Source organism: Lissotriton helveticus, chromosome 2_1 (assembly GCF_964261635.1).
Source record: "Lissotriton helveticus chromosome 2_1, aLisHel1.1, whole genome shotgun sequence".
NCBI classification, from domain to species: domain Eukaryota; kingdom Metazoa; phylum Chordata; class Amphibia; order Caudata; family Salamandridae; genus Lissotriton; species Lissotriton helveticus.
In genome coordinates this window covers 71,430,105-71,443,465 of record NC_136059.1, presented here as the reverse complement: position 1 = coordinate 71,443,465, position 13,361 = coordinate 71,430,105, and the positions used below count along the sequence as shown (strand labels likewise).

The 13,361-nt window shown below is 44.3% G+C and overlaps 1 protein-coding gene across 1 annotated transcript in view; it reads right to left on the bottom strand.

Annotated features, from left to right (window-relative positions):
* PRADC1 (protease associated domain containing 1) overlaps positions 1 to 13,361 on the bottom strand; it is a 56,393-nt gene that overhangs the window by 5,896 nt on the left and 37,136 nt on the right. The window contains exons 2-3 of the mRNA XM_078674482.1: positions 11,130 to 11,230; positions 10,409 to 10,518 (exon numbers count right to left, since the gene is read on the bottom strand). Of these exons, the coding sequence (XP_078530608.1) occupies positions 10,409 to 10,518; positions 11,130 to 11,230 (211 nt within the window). The remainder of the gene's footprint in view (positions 1 to 10,408; positions 10,519 to 11,129; positions 11,231 to 13,361) is intronic.

The following is a 13,361-nucleotide window of genomic DNA, read 5'->3' as shown; positions in this document are numbered from 1 at the left end:
TCTGTGACAAGTCAATTAGGATATCTATTGAGTTTGTAACCGAGAACCCATCCGCCAAACTCCAAATCAGGCCCTGCGATTGCCTGATCTACTTCTCTGTCCTGGCTTTTCCCTGCTGTGTACCTTAGAAACTTGATAAGAAAGAGAACATCTTCTTCTTAAGAAGTGTACAGCGTCTTTCCTTCAGTTTAATATCAGCACTCGCTGACACTGAAATCAGCCAAGCCTGTACCTAGGGACTTCTCTCACTGGAGAACAACTTTTTTAGGTCTCGGCAATGAGAACTATTGTCGCCTAGTAAGCTAGCAAGGGAATACAGAGAGGTGCACGAGCCGACCAGGGTCTGTGGACGCGCACACAGGGAGGCAGGCAGGCAGGCACACGCCAGACACACACACAGACAGACACACGCACGCATGCATGCACACACACACACACACACACACACACACACACACACACACACACCTCCCTCTCTGCCGCCCCCCCCCTACCCCCACTCACCGGCTCTTTCCCTCCGCAGCGGGTCAGTCAGGGCAGCAGGCAGACTCGGTGTCTTCTCCAGCGATCTTCAGCTTATGTGCACGCCCACGCTGCGTCTCGTGCGCGCCTACCACGCTGTTTCGCGCCCGTTGATCCTCAGCTTGTCTTTTTTCTTTGCTATGGATGAGCAATCCACACACGAAGACTCATCTCGCGTCCCCCCCCCCCCCCCCTCAACTACAAAGCAAACAATGCATTTATTAGGGAAGGGGGTAACCTCCAAACACCTCACCCCCAATCCCTCCCAAAATACGCCACCGGACTGTATGTCACTCGTAATCTAACCCGCCGGTGTTGTCAACAATAACATGACAGCTGGTACTGTGTTTATACACTCCAGAGACACGTGCAGACTCCACGACCAATGAGCACTTCGTATTTCTTAGCGGCGAAGTAGGATTGGCTAAGGGACAGCTAATGCTCTAATCTTAGGTCCCCTTACACTATTAGAGACCCGAATACTTCCAGACCATTCCAGATTATGCTTAGCCCTGCCATTGGCTGTCATGCGACCCGGAAGTACTAACTTTGTGTTTAGTGCCTGATTTTATAAGATCAGTAGCCGGCAACGGACTTAGGTTGAATTTACGGATGGGCGTTGTAAGTAGCTGAGAGATGGTCACCTTGTGCACACAGCATATTCTATACGGATGGACGTGTCTTCGAGCCAGGCATAGAGCGACAGAGCTCGATCTGCGAGCACCACAGGAGGTAGGTGATTGTGTAACAGCTGGACGTCCCTTCCCAGCATTTAAACAGCTAAGCTCTCGCAACTACAATTAGATGTTCCACGATTCAGTTCGATTAAAGAGTAACACAAAAAAACAAAATAACATAGAAGCAGATCCTTTGGTGTGTTGCTTGTCCCAGCAGGGTGGAGATTTATTGGATCCAGACTTGAGGAATAACTGTAAGCCGACACGTGTTTCGTCGTGTGCCGTTGAGTCAACACGACTCTTCAGGGCTTAGACTCAACTCCAAGAAGTGGGTTGAGTATGGTCTGAAGGTATGGCAATGTTCCACGTAGGTGGATTAGAGAGAGACACTGGGATTATTAGCAATCAGATATTTAAGTAGATAGTGGTGGAATATCCCGTGGATCCGTTCGTAAAAGCGCGTTCTGTTGGCTAAGTCTCGTCTATTTTCCGAGTGTGTCAAGGACTTCCTGTCAAGGACGCTCTGGGTATGCCTGTATTAAAGGTGTAGACCGGGAGGGGATCCATACAGTTTGAAAACCTTGAAACGGGTGCGTTTCCTGGTTAGCGGTAAGCTCCTGTTCTGTATCCCTCCTCCGTTAGTTCCCGGTGGCCGTCTGTCATGAGCGGACCTTCCCAGCATCACCCTCTGTTTCTAGCTCGCAAACACACCCTCCAGTGAGACAAACCTGTACGTTCAGGATCAGGAGAACACAGTAAGATGTTAATTGCTATTTTCCTCTTTACATCCCCAACAGCATCCCTGCCTCAGTTACAGAGACACTACAACGGGTTTTGCCGTCTTAGGTGCCAAAATAGTAGTTCTTCTTACATGTGACACCGTCAGCTAGCAGGACGCGGCTTTTTACACAACAGCACATTCATACGGAGATGTTTAGTGCATGCCTACAGTATTAAAGGAGAAGGAACGAGTCTCAGAAAGTAGCAGGACTGCTGAAGGTGTCAAACATGAAAAGGGACCGCTTATCAGCTATACAGAGATTGTGTTCATGACCGGGAGTAGCACAATGACCTACGAGCCCTATAGAACCGAATTTCCAGACACACGCGTTTACAAAACGTGTCTACCTCACAGGCACACCGTACATTATCTGTAATATGTGTTGACCTAACCAGCACCCTGTACAGTGTATGCAGCATTTGTTCAGACAGAACACTGTACGGTATCGGGAGGAAACAAAGTGAGCTGCCAGCCGAAGCTGGGTCTTTACACCCACCGCAGCGCATTCCAGCTGCAAGATTTACTTACCCTTGGTCAACAGTTGTCTGCATACCTGGCAACTTCTTGACTTTAAAATGGGGCGAATTTAGTCGTTTAGGAGGGCGATCTTTTTAAGGTAAATTAGGAATGGACACTTTTTTTGGAGGGTGATGCAGTTTTGAAAACGGGTGATCATATTACGATCTATCATTTTGTTTGTCAGGCGGGAGAATAAAAGTACAAAAAGCGTGTCACCCGCCAAAATTCGGGATAGTTAAAAGGTATTTGCCCGTCGCTGACCAAAGAGCACTTGACTACTGGTCACATTAGCACACTGCTGCACACCCAGCAGCATGTACCCTATGCGTCCAGTTGAGAAACATCGTGAGCGTTAGGCTGCCAGATGACCCAAAGTCGCCCCAGACGTTATGGCCTTAGGTTTCTTTTTTGCAAACCATGTTGTTGTTGTTTAGAGCAATCGGTTTCAGTAACAAGAATCTAGTGTTCAGCTACCTAAATATCGAGAGTTAAATAAAGGTACAGGGCTGCCTCATTGCGTCTTTAGTGACATGCAGGTGTCTATTCATTTTATTTGCAGGATTCAACACCGTCCATTATGAACCAGTGGGCACGCAGTGATTTGGTAGTACTAAGGTTACATACCACTTCAGCAAGCATGTGTAGCCGTACCATCTGTTATTTGAAGCTCTAAAATGAATCATTGGGGGATGGGCTCTACTCAGTGTCAAAGAGCTGCATGAATTGCTAACTTTAGCTTTGGGGTAGCTGAACCAGATATATTTTTAGATTACCGTTTGCAATTATTTCACAACCCTTATTTTTTGTTGTTGCATATAGAAGAGTAAGATATATAATGGGAGCCTGGCAGCACCGCGAAATCCTCTTCTCCAGAGTGCCCAATGTAATTTGCCTTTGTTTCAGCATAGATACACTCTGGACCAAACAATCAGTCATAATCTACAACCAGGGGATAATGTCCCAGGCCGCCCCCGACAACCGTTACCGCCAAACAAACATTAGTGCACTAGCTGTCTCCAAGCCATAAACACTTGATGAAGAGGGCCGTCTCTGCTCTATATTCTCCCCAGGAAATGTACCATGATACTCCACTCCCGAGGTACTCTACAACCAGGCATACACAGCATTGCCCTTTTCATACGGGTTATACGCACAAGCTCCTTTGTTTCCAAAACCATGCCCCCCTATGAGGTCCAGGCACCTTACATCTGTAATACTGCAATATAGCCTGTTGCCTTTGCCTTCAGTTCAGAATCTTGCTTTACAGTGGACTATCACTACTGTGGGCGAGGACATGAGGTAACTATCCCTTGTCTAGACCTTGGTGCACGGTCGTCCCTCTCCCCACAGCGCTGCGGTGATCTGCTCTGCCTACGGCCAGTCACCCTGCTGCCTCAGGGTTCGAGCCTCCCCTCAGCCCGCTCCCGCCCGTGTCAGCTGCTTACCCCAACCGCTTTTGTTGTGTGTATTTGGTATAAAGCGGTGTGATTTAAACAGTGGTGTAGAACACTGCCCCCCAACCCCCCTTCCCCTCCCTCACCATCCGTCGCCTGAATCGGGTTTGCAGCAGCTATTCCACAGCAACGCTCGGGTGCAGGCCCCGCCAGAGCCTGGGAAGCTGGGAGCGGAGGTGATGGCAAGTAACTCAAACCCACCGTCCCCAAGGTGTGTGTGCCCCGTGGCATGGAAGACACCCCTTATACGTCTGGGGCAGACATGCCAACCCTCCCGATTCAGGCGTGAGACTACCGATTTCAAGGCTAGTCTCCCGCCTCCCGATTCCTGCAAGCAAAAACCCGATCCCTCGGGGTTTCAGCTGACAGGGCTTGGTAGTGTGTAAAGTGCTAATTCTTCCAGCAATAGTCAGAGTGGCCATGCAGGGGCTCTATAAAGGGTGAAAACCAACAAAGCGTAATTTACAAGGGAATGGTCTTTTAAAGACCTGTGAAGTACTGGGGGCGGCTGTGTGTGTGCACAGGAAGCTGTTTTCAGCCGGGCTGTCACACAGGGGGGTGGGGTGGGGCGGCACGCACTGCCAGCAACCTGCCAGGACAGTGCACAACACTTGCATCAACCTCACTCTGCCATACTTCTGAAAGGTAAGAAAAAAACCGTGCATTTGTGTTTTAAATGTCCGATCCTCCAGCATCACACTTCCAAAGCCCATACATGCCAGTAACCCGATTCAAGGCCCCATTCTCCCGATTTTTTTTTTTTTTAAATCTCCCTCTTTGCCCTTCTGAAATGTTGGCATGTATGCTGGGGCATCTTTCCAGCGCTTGTGCTAGGCGCTGCGGTAACTGCAGAAATACCGCCCGGTCACGAGTAATGTTGTAGTGACGAAATTTCCCCCTCAGACTCGGAAATACGACGACAATGCGCCGTGTCTTGCAAACCCGCGGTAGCCAAGGACACACGTGTTTTCGGAAACCGCAAAACGCTGATAGTTCTACCTGTTCCTGTGTGATCTTTCCAAAATCTGACAAGGCTGCGGGTGCCCTCAGGGCTGTAAAGTGGTGCTGTCCGACACAGTCGAGGCAAGGAAAGCGCGGAATGGTGGCAGCGTGGGAGACCCGCGCCCCTCCGAGGATGTGCGTCTGACCCCGCGGCGGGACTCTGGCCAGACACCAGTCCGAGCTGCAATGACCCACGTCCGGTTACAGACTCCACGCCACTGGCGGTAGAGTCTTCTTCTGGGTAGAGTCACTGCGTCTCGGGTGGAAACCTGGCATCAGGACAGTGCACCATAACAAGGGTTCAAAGCGCTGCACGTTACTGCAGCGGAAAGAGGTAACTGCCCCGGCGCATGCCCACAACGGGCGTGGGCACAAGGTGGCAGCACATACTGGCTGGTCAGGTGCCCCAAATATGTCTGACTCAGAACATGTCTGTCCAGGACAGAGCCTGGCATGTTAGCCAACAGCTGATATCGACCTGAAGAGCTTCGAACAAACAAACAGACTATGGGGTGTTAAGACTTAGATTTAAAACACTCCACCCTGCCATATTACTGGAAATGTTGTGTTTGGAAGGTCGGGGTGTGTTCCATAGACTCAAGTTGAGGCCTAGTTGGTCTAACAGCTCGTGCTACCTTTCAAAAGTGAACAGTAACCTCTAAGGTTAGCCAAGGCTGATTTAAACAGTCTTGGTATTGTATTAAAGAATTGATATAGTGCTTCATAACCATGAAGATGTCACAAAGCACTGTGATTAGCATTGGGTTCCTGGCGCCCTTCTGGAGAGCACAACTGGACAGTGTGTTGGATGCAGAATAACCTACATAAGAGGCAGTTGGTGAGGTGTATGATGGTCACATACGTGCTTCAAATATGGCGCAGTGAACAACCCTACACATATGAAAGGGTGCTGCAGAGTGCAAGAATAGTCGGAGTCCCCATTAGCCACACTTTTTTTTGTTAATATGTGTCATGCAGTTATGTGAAAAGGTTGGGTGATTTTTTTTATTGAATCGTGTTCCATATATTAGCGTTTTACATAAAGATGAAGCTTCCACCAATGCCTGATAAATACCAGTTAGCTCTAAAATCTACATCTCTATCCCTATTTTTGAGGGTGGAGGCACTTGTCGGCATTACTTAATCACCTGGTAATTTCCAAACCCCAGGTTGACAGAATTTACTTTGTGTGGGACCTACGTTTGCTAGTATGTGTACCTCTATTGTGTTAGCGGCTATACATGCATGATTCATGGTGGGTGGGTGGTTCTTGTGTATGGTTCTTGTGTTGTTGTGTGTATCTATTGTTTGTGTTGATATTTGTGGTTTTGGGATGTGTGTGTTTGCGTTAGTGTGTCTGGCTCTTGAGTTTACTTTTGAGAATGACTCTTCTTTTGGTGTTTTTTTTCTGTTAAGTGTGTATATGTGATAGCATTTCTTTTAAAAGGCTCTATGTGTGGGTGGCTCTCTGTGAGGGTGGCTGTGTGTGGGTGGCTCTGTGTGTGGGTGGCTCTATGTGAATGACTGTGTGGGTGGCTCTGTATGTGTGTGTGTGTGTGTGTCTCTGTGTGGGTGTAAATGCAATAGGTCATGCATATGCGAGCGATTAAGCTATTGGCAATGTAAATGACAATGCTATTTATTTATGATGTAAAAAAAAAGAAAAAAATGTCTTGAGCAATGCCAATAGGTCTACCTTTAATAATGCCGAGACCATTGCATTGTAAATGCTTGTTTAACTCTGCAATTAGTATCACCCCTGAGATGGTAAAGAGAGTCTAAAAATGATTAAAGCTGAATCCTAAATTTCTTGGAGGCATTTTAGACTTGTTTCCAAGGTTTCTCTTTCAATGAAGAAATAAATAAAATTAAAAAATGAATACAGTTTTACAGACTAAAGTGATAAGTTCTTAAGGGGGAAAAACTGCAGAGCCAGAGTTTTAGATCTGTATGGACGATATTGTTTTGGCGTTCCTGCAGAATTCCTTTTAAAAACAGGATCCTTGAGCTTTAATCATTTCACTGCCATGATTACAATGCTTACGGCTGGGAAATCTGAGGAGGGTTAAAGTGAGATGGAATACTATCTGCAGCCACATCAAGGGACAGTCGCGGGCCTAATAAAACCAAAGGGCAGTTTCAGGGTAGAAGGTTTGGAGCATCTCACAGAACTGTATTTAATCTCATCGGAAGGTCTCGTTAATGTGTGAGGTGACCCAGCAACGACTGAAATCCCAGTAACTGAAGTCTGGAACATCAAATATACAAGAGTTGTGCATCGTGGACTAAGCACCCTACCAACTGAGCCACATTCCAACAACCAGCAGTGTCAGACGGCCTGGCCACGAGTTACTCTTTGCACCACATAGACCTCTTGCGTCAGTCGATCACTCAATCATGATACACCGGCGGCACAGAGGGTGCATCCTCAATGGTAGGTGGCCTCAGATTAGGAGCTACTGGTCAAAGGGGCACGGCGCTTGCTCCATCCAGGGTACTCGTGCAGCGCTTATGTCCACATGTTTGTTTCTACCTGAATCCTTTTCTTTAATTTACGACACTGCGAAAAAGGTTTCTTTCCACTGGCCCTCGTTAGATTATATTGTTTATGGAAGGGTCTGATAACTTTGGAAGGGCCAGGTGTGTTACTTACAGGTTTCCTCAATAAGCCATCTTTCAATCTTACTACCCTATTTATTTATTTGATTTCATAAATATACATCATCCTCCCTGGCGTACCAGAGCACTGTAGATGGATGTATGCTTTCGCTGACATCGAAGAGGATGGAAGAATAAACAATTCAATAAGTGCAAACACGTTATGGAATACAGGTCAGTTTGGTTGGTTATAGAATATGCTCATGATGAACCAAGAAGATGAGAAAGGGGAAGGTGGACGGATGGAGGAAGGGGGAACGAGAGGCAGTTAGCTCAAATCCAAGTTACATTGGGAAGCAAGAATGGAAAGGTGGGATGGGTTGTCAGGATATAGCATAAAGCATAGATAAAGAAGTAATTCAATTAATGCTAGTTGTTTTTAAAGATAAGAGGAAGCAATATCAAAGAGAAGGTAACTCAGAAGATATAACTTCAGTGGTGAGGGTCCTTATTAGTGAATAAGGAGCACTGATTTAGGGGGCTTTCAAACAGCAAAGGTTTTAGTCTTTAATGAAAATCAGTAGCATTCAGGATGTCTCAAATTTGTGGCTGCACTTAACTTTCTCTCTTTCTAACAGCAATGGCATCATTTGCTTTAGTTTGTGTAGTTGCAATAATCGCTAAAGACACTACAGATCTTATTTTCAATGGTCCCGTCCTTGCCAAACTGTACACCGAGTGTTTTTAGCTGTCTAATTTATTTATAAAGTTTTGTATAGCGCGAACATGACTCAGGTTGGTTTCAGAGCGCTTCACATTTGGGGTAGGCAGGGTACAAAAGTGGGAGAAGAGCAATCGTTACAAGTAGGTTCAAGATGAGAGCATGATGCGGCTAGTGCATGTCTGAGCAGAGTAGGTAACTAGAGAAATTGGAAAGAAGGGTGACATTTTAGTCACAAAAAAAAAACCACCTTAGTCTTGCTATCATGTAACTGCAGGTAGATATCCTGCATCTAGAAATCTATTGCATTTAAAAGTTTGTGCAGAACTGTGGAAATATTATCATGATTTGTGATTTTCATATAAACAAGCCTTCTAAGCGCAAGACTGTAGATATTAAGTTATCAAAATGAGGGGAATGATAAACATTAAATAGCTCAAGAAAAAGAGGCGTGGCTCGTTGAACTCAATAGCAAAAAATACTCTTTTAGGGTGGAAGGGAATTAATTTGGCATGTTGACATCGGTCAGCTGGAAAGGACTGAACACTTGCAGTACTGCACATGGTGAAGGGGGTGAGATATTCAGTGGTCTCGAAGACTATGGAGATATCGAGCCAAACCTGTGAAACCATGAAGTGAAATAAAGCTTTACTATGGATATTTCAGTCCCACACCTCAGCTCAAATCTATAATTACAAAAAATAGAATGGGAGCGATGCTAGAAAAGTCCTTTAGTTGCTCTACTACCACTGTCTCTAGAATCCTAGCCACTGCAGGTAGAGTCTTCAAATTGGACAGAATGTTGGTGTTCCAGTTTGCTTTAAGAGTGGGTTATTCTCTCGTCTTTTACAGAAGAGACAGTAGCTTCTAACGCAGACAGTTTGATTACAGTAAGGCAGCAGGACTCAAAAGCTATATTTCTTCTGCAACAACGCTTGGTGGATAAGGCAAAAGAAGTCCAAAATATGAAAAAACTCTGCAGGTCTGAGTTTTAAATGCTTAAAAAAGTAAGGTACTCCTCTTCCATAACTCAATGTATGGACAAAATGCTGTAGATCCCCTGACCTTCCATTTCACATTTGGTATTTCATGCAATTAATGGCAACATGCTTGGTATTAGACGGATTATCGAGTGGGATATAAACCATGTCAATTAGAGAAGCTAGTATGCTTTAATTTTGGTTTCTCCATTTCTGTAGATTAACAATTTATTGTGGATCCAATAACTTAGACTATCTTCCAGGAACTGTCTTGGCATTGGAGTTCTTCAAAATAAGGTTCTCTATATTTCAAACATGGGACAAGCAAGGCACTTTTCAATACACACAATAATATCTGGCATTAACAACACGTGCACATCTGATTGTACTGTCATCAGCAATGTCAAAAGGGAGACCACAGTGGCCCCACTAAAGGGGGAGCCTTCCTCTTCCATTGTAGGTTTTCAATCTGCATCGGGTGTCCCATCCATCCTCCTTGCAGCTAGTTTTTCGATCGACCGGCCGCACATCATGCAAAGGGGTCACATGAGGACAGACTTACCATAGCATCTACATCAGTGACTTGACAATTTCAGGAGACATGATTTTAATGTGACCAGGAGAAGGAGTCTCTTCTATCTGTGGGTCTTGCACTTCAACTGCACCCCTCATATACACTGCTAGTGGCATTTACGGTACCGAGATAGGTCAGCTTTACACCACTTGAACAGTCATCTAGTAAGGGCTAGTTCTTAACTCTTCAAATACTGGAAATATCTACTTCCCTGCACCTAGTATCCTACTTACCCACTTTTATTTCCACCCGATTTATATTCAAATCCAATGCAGCAACGGCCATAGGGATTCACACACAAACTGAATGTACACCAAATGTGCCCTCACATGCCCTTCCACGAAGCCAAAGGAGCAATCAAGACACTAGTTATGAGCTAAATTAACTCCTACAGCAGAGTCCTAATTGGTTTACCACTGCTTTCTTCAAGCACAGTCTTCTAATTTGTCAGGTTTTGTCTTGTGAAGATGGTCAACACATTTTGCATTGAAAGCCCCCCTAGTTTGAACAGCTCGGAATGCCCTCAGTGTGCGCCTTTTTCAAGCCCTCCAAGGGAAATTCGGGTGATTGCTTCACTTACCCCCGCTCCACCAACGCAATCTGATCCTGAATGAAGACTCCATTGCTCAGCTCCCCACAAGCTTCCGGTGGATCTGCAGGGACCAGGTGGATCGAGTCATAGCGTCTGTTCTGAGATCAAGAAAAGACAAGTGATGGTCTGGTATGAAGCATGATTGAGGAAAATGTTAATAGCTGACAGAGGATATTCCATGCACTAACTAAAACAGTATGAACTTTAGAACACAGTGCAAAACCCTTCGATCTAGTGGTAAATGCCTAAAGGGAGCAGAGAGAGGTTATGGGATGGAAATCTGTGAGTCTAATGAACATTTTGTCTATGGTCCATCGCAGTGTGTCTGGAATAGTGTCACTGTGACTTCACTTGCTTCAGAGGGTCAGTAAGACTTGAGGTATTCGAAGACACACAAAGGGCACAGTGAAAAGTCTTCAAGTGAACAGTTCATATGTGATCGGAGGTGGAAAAGGAGGGCTGCAATCTAGACTTCAACTAATATGTAGGAAATTCATGTCAAGTGATTCTAAAGTTGGTCAAATAGGGTTTGCGTCAGAGAACTGTAACATATTCCAAGATATTTTACTGCGCACAGTGGTGAGATCAGACCAGACACTTAACATTTAATACGAACAGGAGGATGCAGGCTATAATTGGCAATATTTACTATGGAGGAAACGATTCCACCTGTGAAGGAAACTAAACTTAGAAGTCATTTAATACTTACAAATATTCCCCCGAAATCTTTAGCAGGGGTAGCAGAGAAAATATACCGAATGTCCCCAGGGCTCACCACTTGGAAATATAAATACTCATTGATGTGCAGGCCTGAAAAAATTAAAGAGCCTAATTGAGAGCAGGGCTCAGCTTTCAATATATACTTTATTTCCATATTATGAATGATAATCTCACAGCAAATTCAGTTTATGTATTTATGCAGTTTTATATAGCGTGGACATTATCAAAAGATGTTAGAGCACTTTACAAAAGAAATAGATAATTACATAAAGCATATAAATTACAATACACCAGGCGTCTAAATTACATTACCACAGACTAAAAAAGACAAAGACCATTAAAGTAAGGTATCAATTACAGCAGTCAGAAGTGTTGAGTAACAGCATGTGGATTGGTGCCAGGTACAGGAAGGAGTGCAATCAAGTCAAAGTAGAGAGGTGAGCCTCAAGGCACCAATATGTGTGGAAATTAAGCGAATAAGGTGTAGAATGGAGAAGAGAGTTAACTAAAAAGCTTTCAAAATAGCTTTCAGTTCAGATTTAAAGATAGCCTGGGGTGGAGCGTGCATAGGTTAGTTGATAAGGAGATTTAGACTCTGGTTGCACTTCCTGAAAAGGACGGAGACATAAATTAAGCTTTTTTAAAGATTGGAGGGTTCTGTGACAGAGCTTCAGCATTCTGTAAAGGTCTAACAGATCCTCTAATCTTGTCAGCCAGGCAACGTGGAGTGGATGCGTATAGTACCTTGCAAGTGTCACATGTCCCTTTGAATATAGCCTAATCCAGTGTTATCAGAATTGGTGAAACGTTGTTATTCCTTTCGAATCAGAGACAAAATGAGCCACTTAATGCAGGATTGCTTTGTTTGGAGTGAGATAAATCTTGGGAGGATTTTCACTCCAAAAAACTGAACTGAAACAGCACATTTATGGCCAAGGTGTTGACTTGGGATTATAAATTAAGTTTAGCTTTACAAAAATGAAATCAAAATGTAAATTTTCCAATACAGGAAGTCCAATGCAATTTTGTTTATAAAAGTCTTTCTTTCTTACTTATCCATGGAAAGGTTTAGAAAGCATTCTGAAAGTGCTTCAGTCACAGCTAACATCCCTGTGATCAAAGTTCTCGTTGTCACCCAAGCCGATGTTGGTCAAACGCAGCATGTAGATCTAAGCTGCTCTTAAATACATTTAGTAAGTCAGCTGGAAAAACCCATTAAAAGAACAAACATTATGTGATTCACAATGAAATATCTAAAGCTGTGTTTACACTTTGCGTAAGACTATGCATACGTGCAAGTCCCACAAAGGTAGAAACTTTCAAGTATTGTAAATATAGGTTCATGGGTAGGAAAGGCCATCAGTGTCTAGGTATATACATATGGAGTGACAATTTATGGCATATTCACTAACCTTGGAACCCTTCCTAAACATTGCTAAGAATCCAGCAGAATGTACATGGAAGAAAATCCCACACAGCCAAGAATAAAGTATCATATCATGGGGTCATATGAGGTTAAGCACTATGACAAGCTCCCCAGAAATGCACCCTACATCCTGGTGCAACTGCCACGCGGGAGATGCAGCTGGAGTTCACACACATGTTTTATGTGATGTAGTAAACTGTGGGACTGTGAAGAAGAAAGGTTCAAGAGGAGCATGTGAAGGATGTAGTGAGATAGAGGACTGTGGTGGCAGCAATGCATGGATGTCACACAATCCAGCCATAGAGGGCGCTGGTACATGCCCAGCCAGAAGCCCAGGTAGGTTAAACAGCACAGAGTACTTTTATCTCTGCTTTACTACTAACTTGCTTGTGTTCGTGTAATAGTATCTTTACTCCCGACAAGGGCGGAAAAAAAGGGGCGTATACAAAGTTATTTGGCTCCACAGATTTAAGCAGGAGGATCTCTATTTGCTCAATGCAAAAATACACGTGTTTACTTACTGGAGGAAAATTTGAATTCAGAAAGGTTTGCTATAAGTACAGATGCCACTTTCAAAATTTCAATAAAGAGATTTAAACCATAAGTACAGATGCCAGGCCTACTTTTGGAAATTCTTGTGAATTTCTGAACATTGGTGCATTGCAAAGACATATTGCAAGTTGCAAAAGAGTTTAGAAAATGCTTTTGAATCTAGCGTTAGCCAAAACCTTGTGATTTTACTAAAATTATATATATGATATACTAACTAAGAGTGGTTTTCAGCTAGACCTCTTC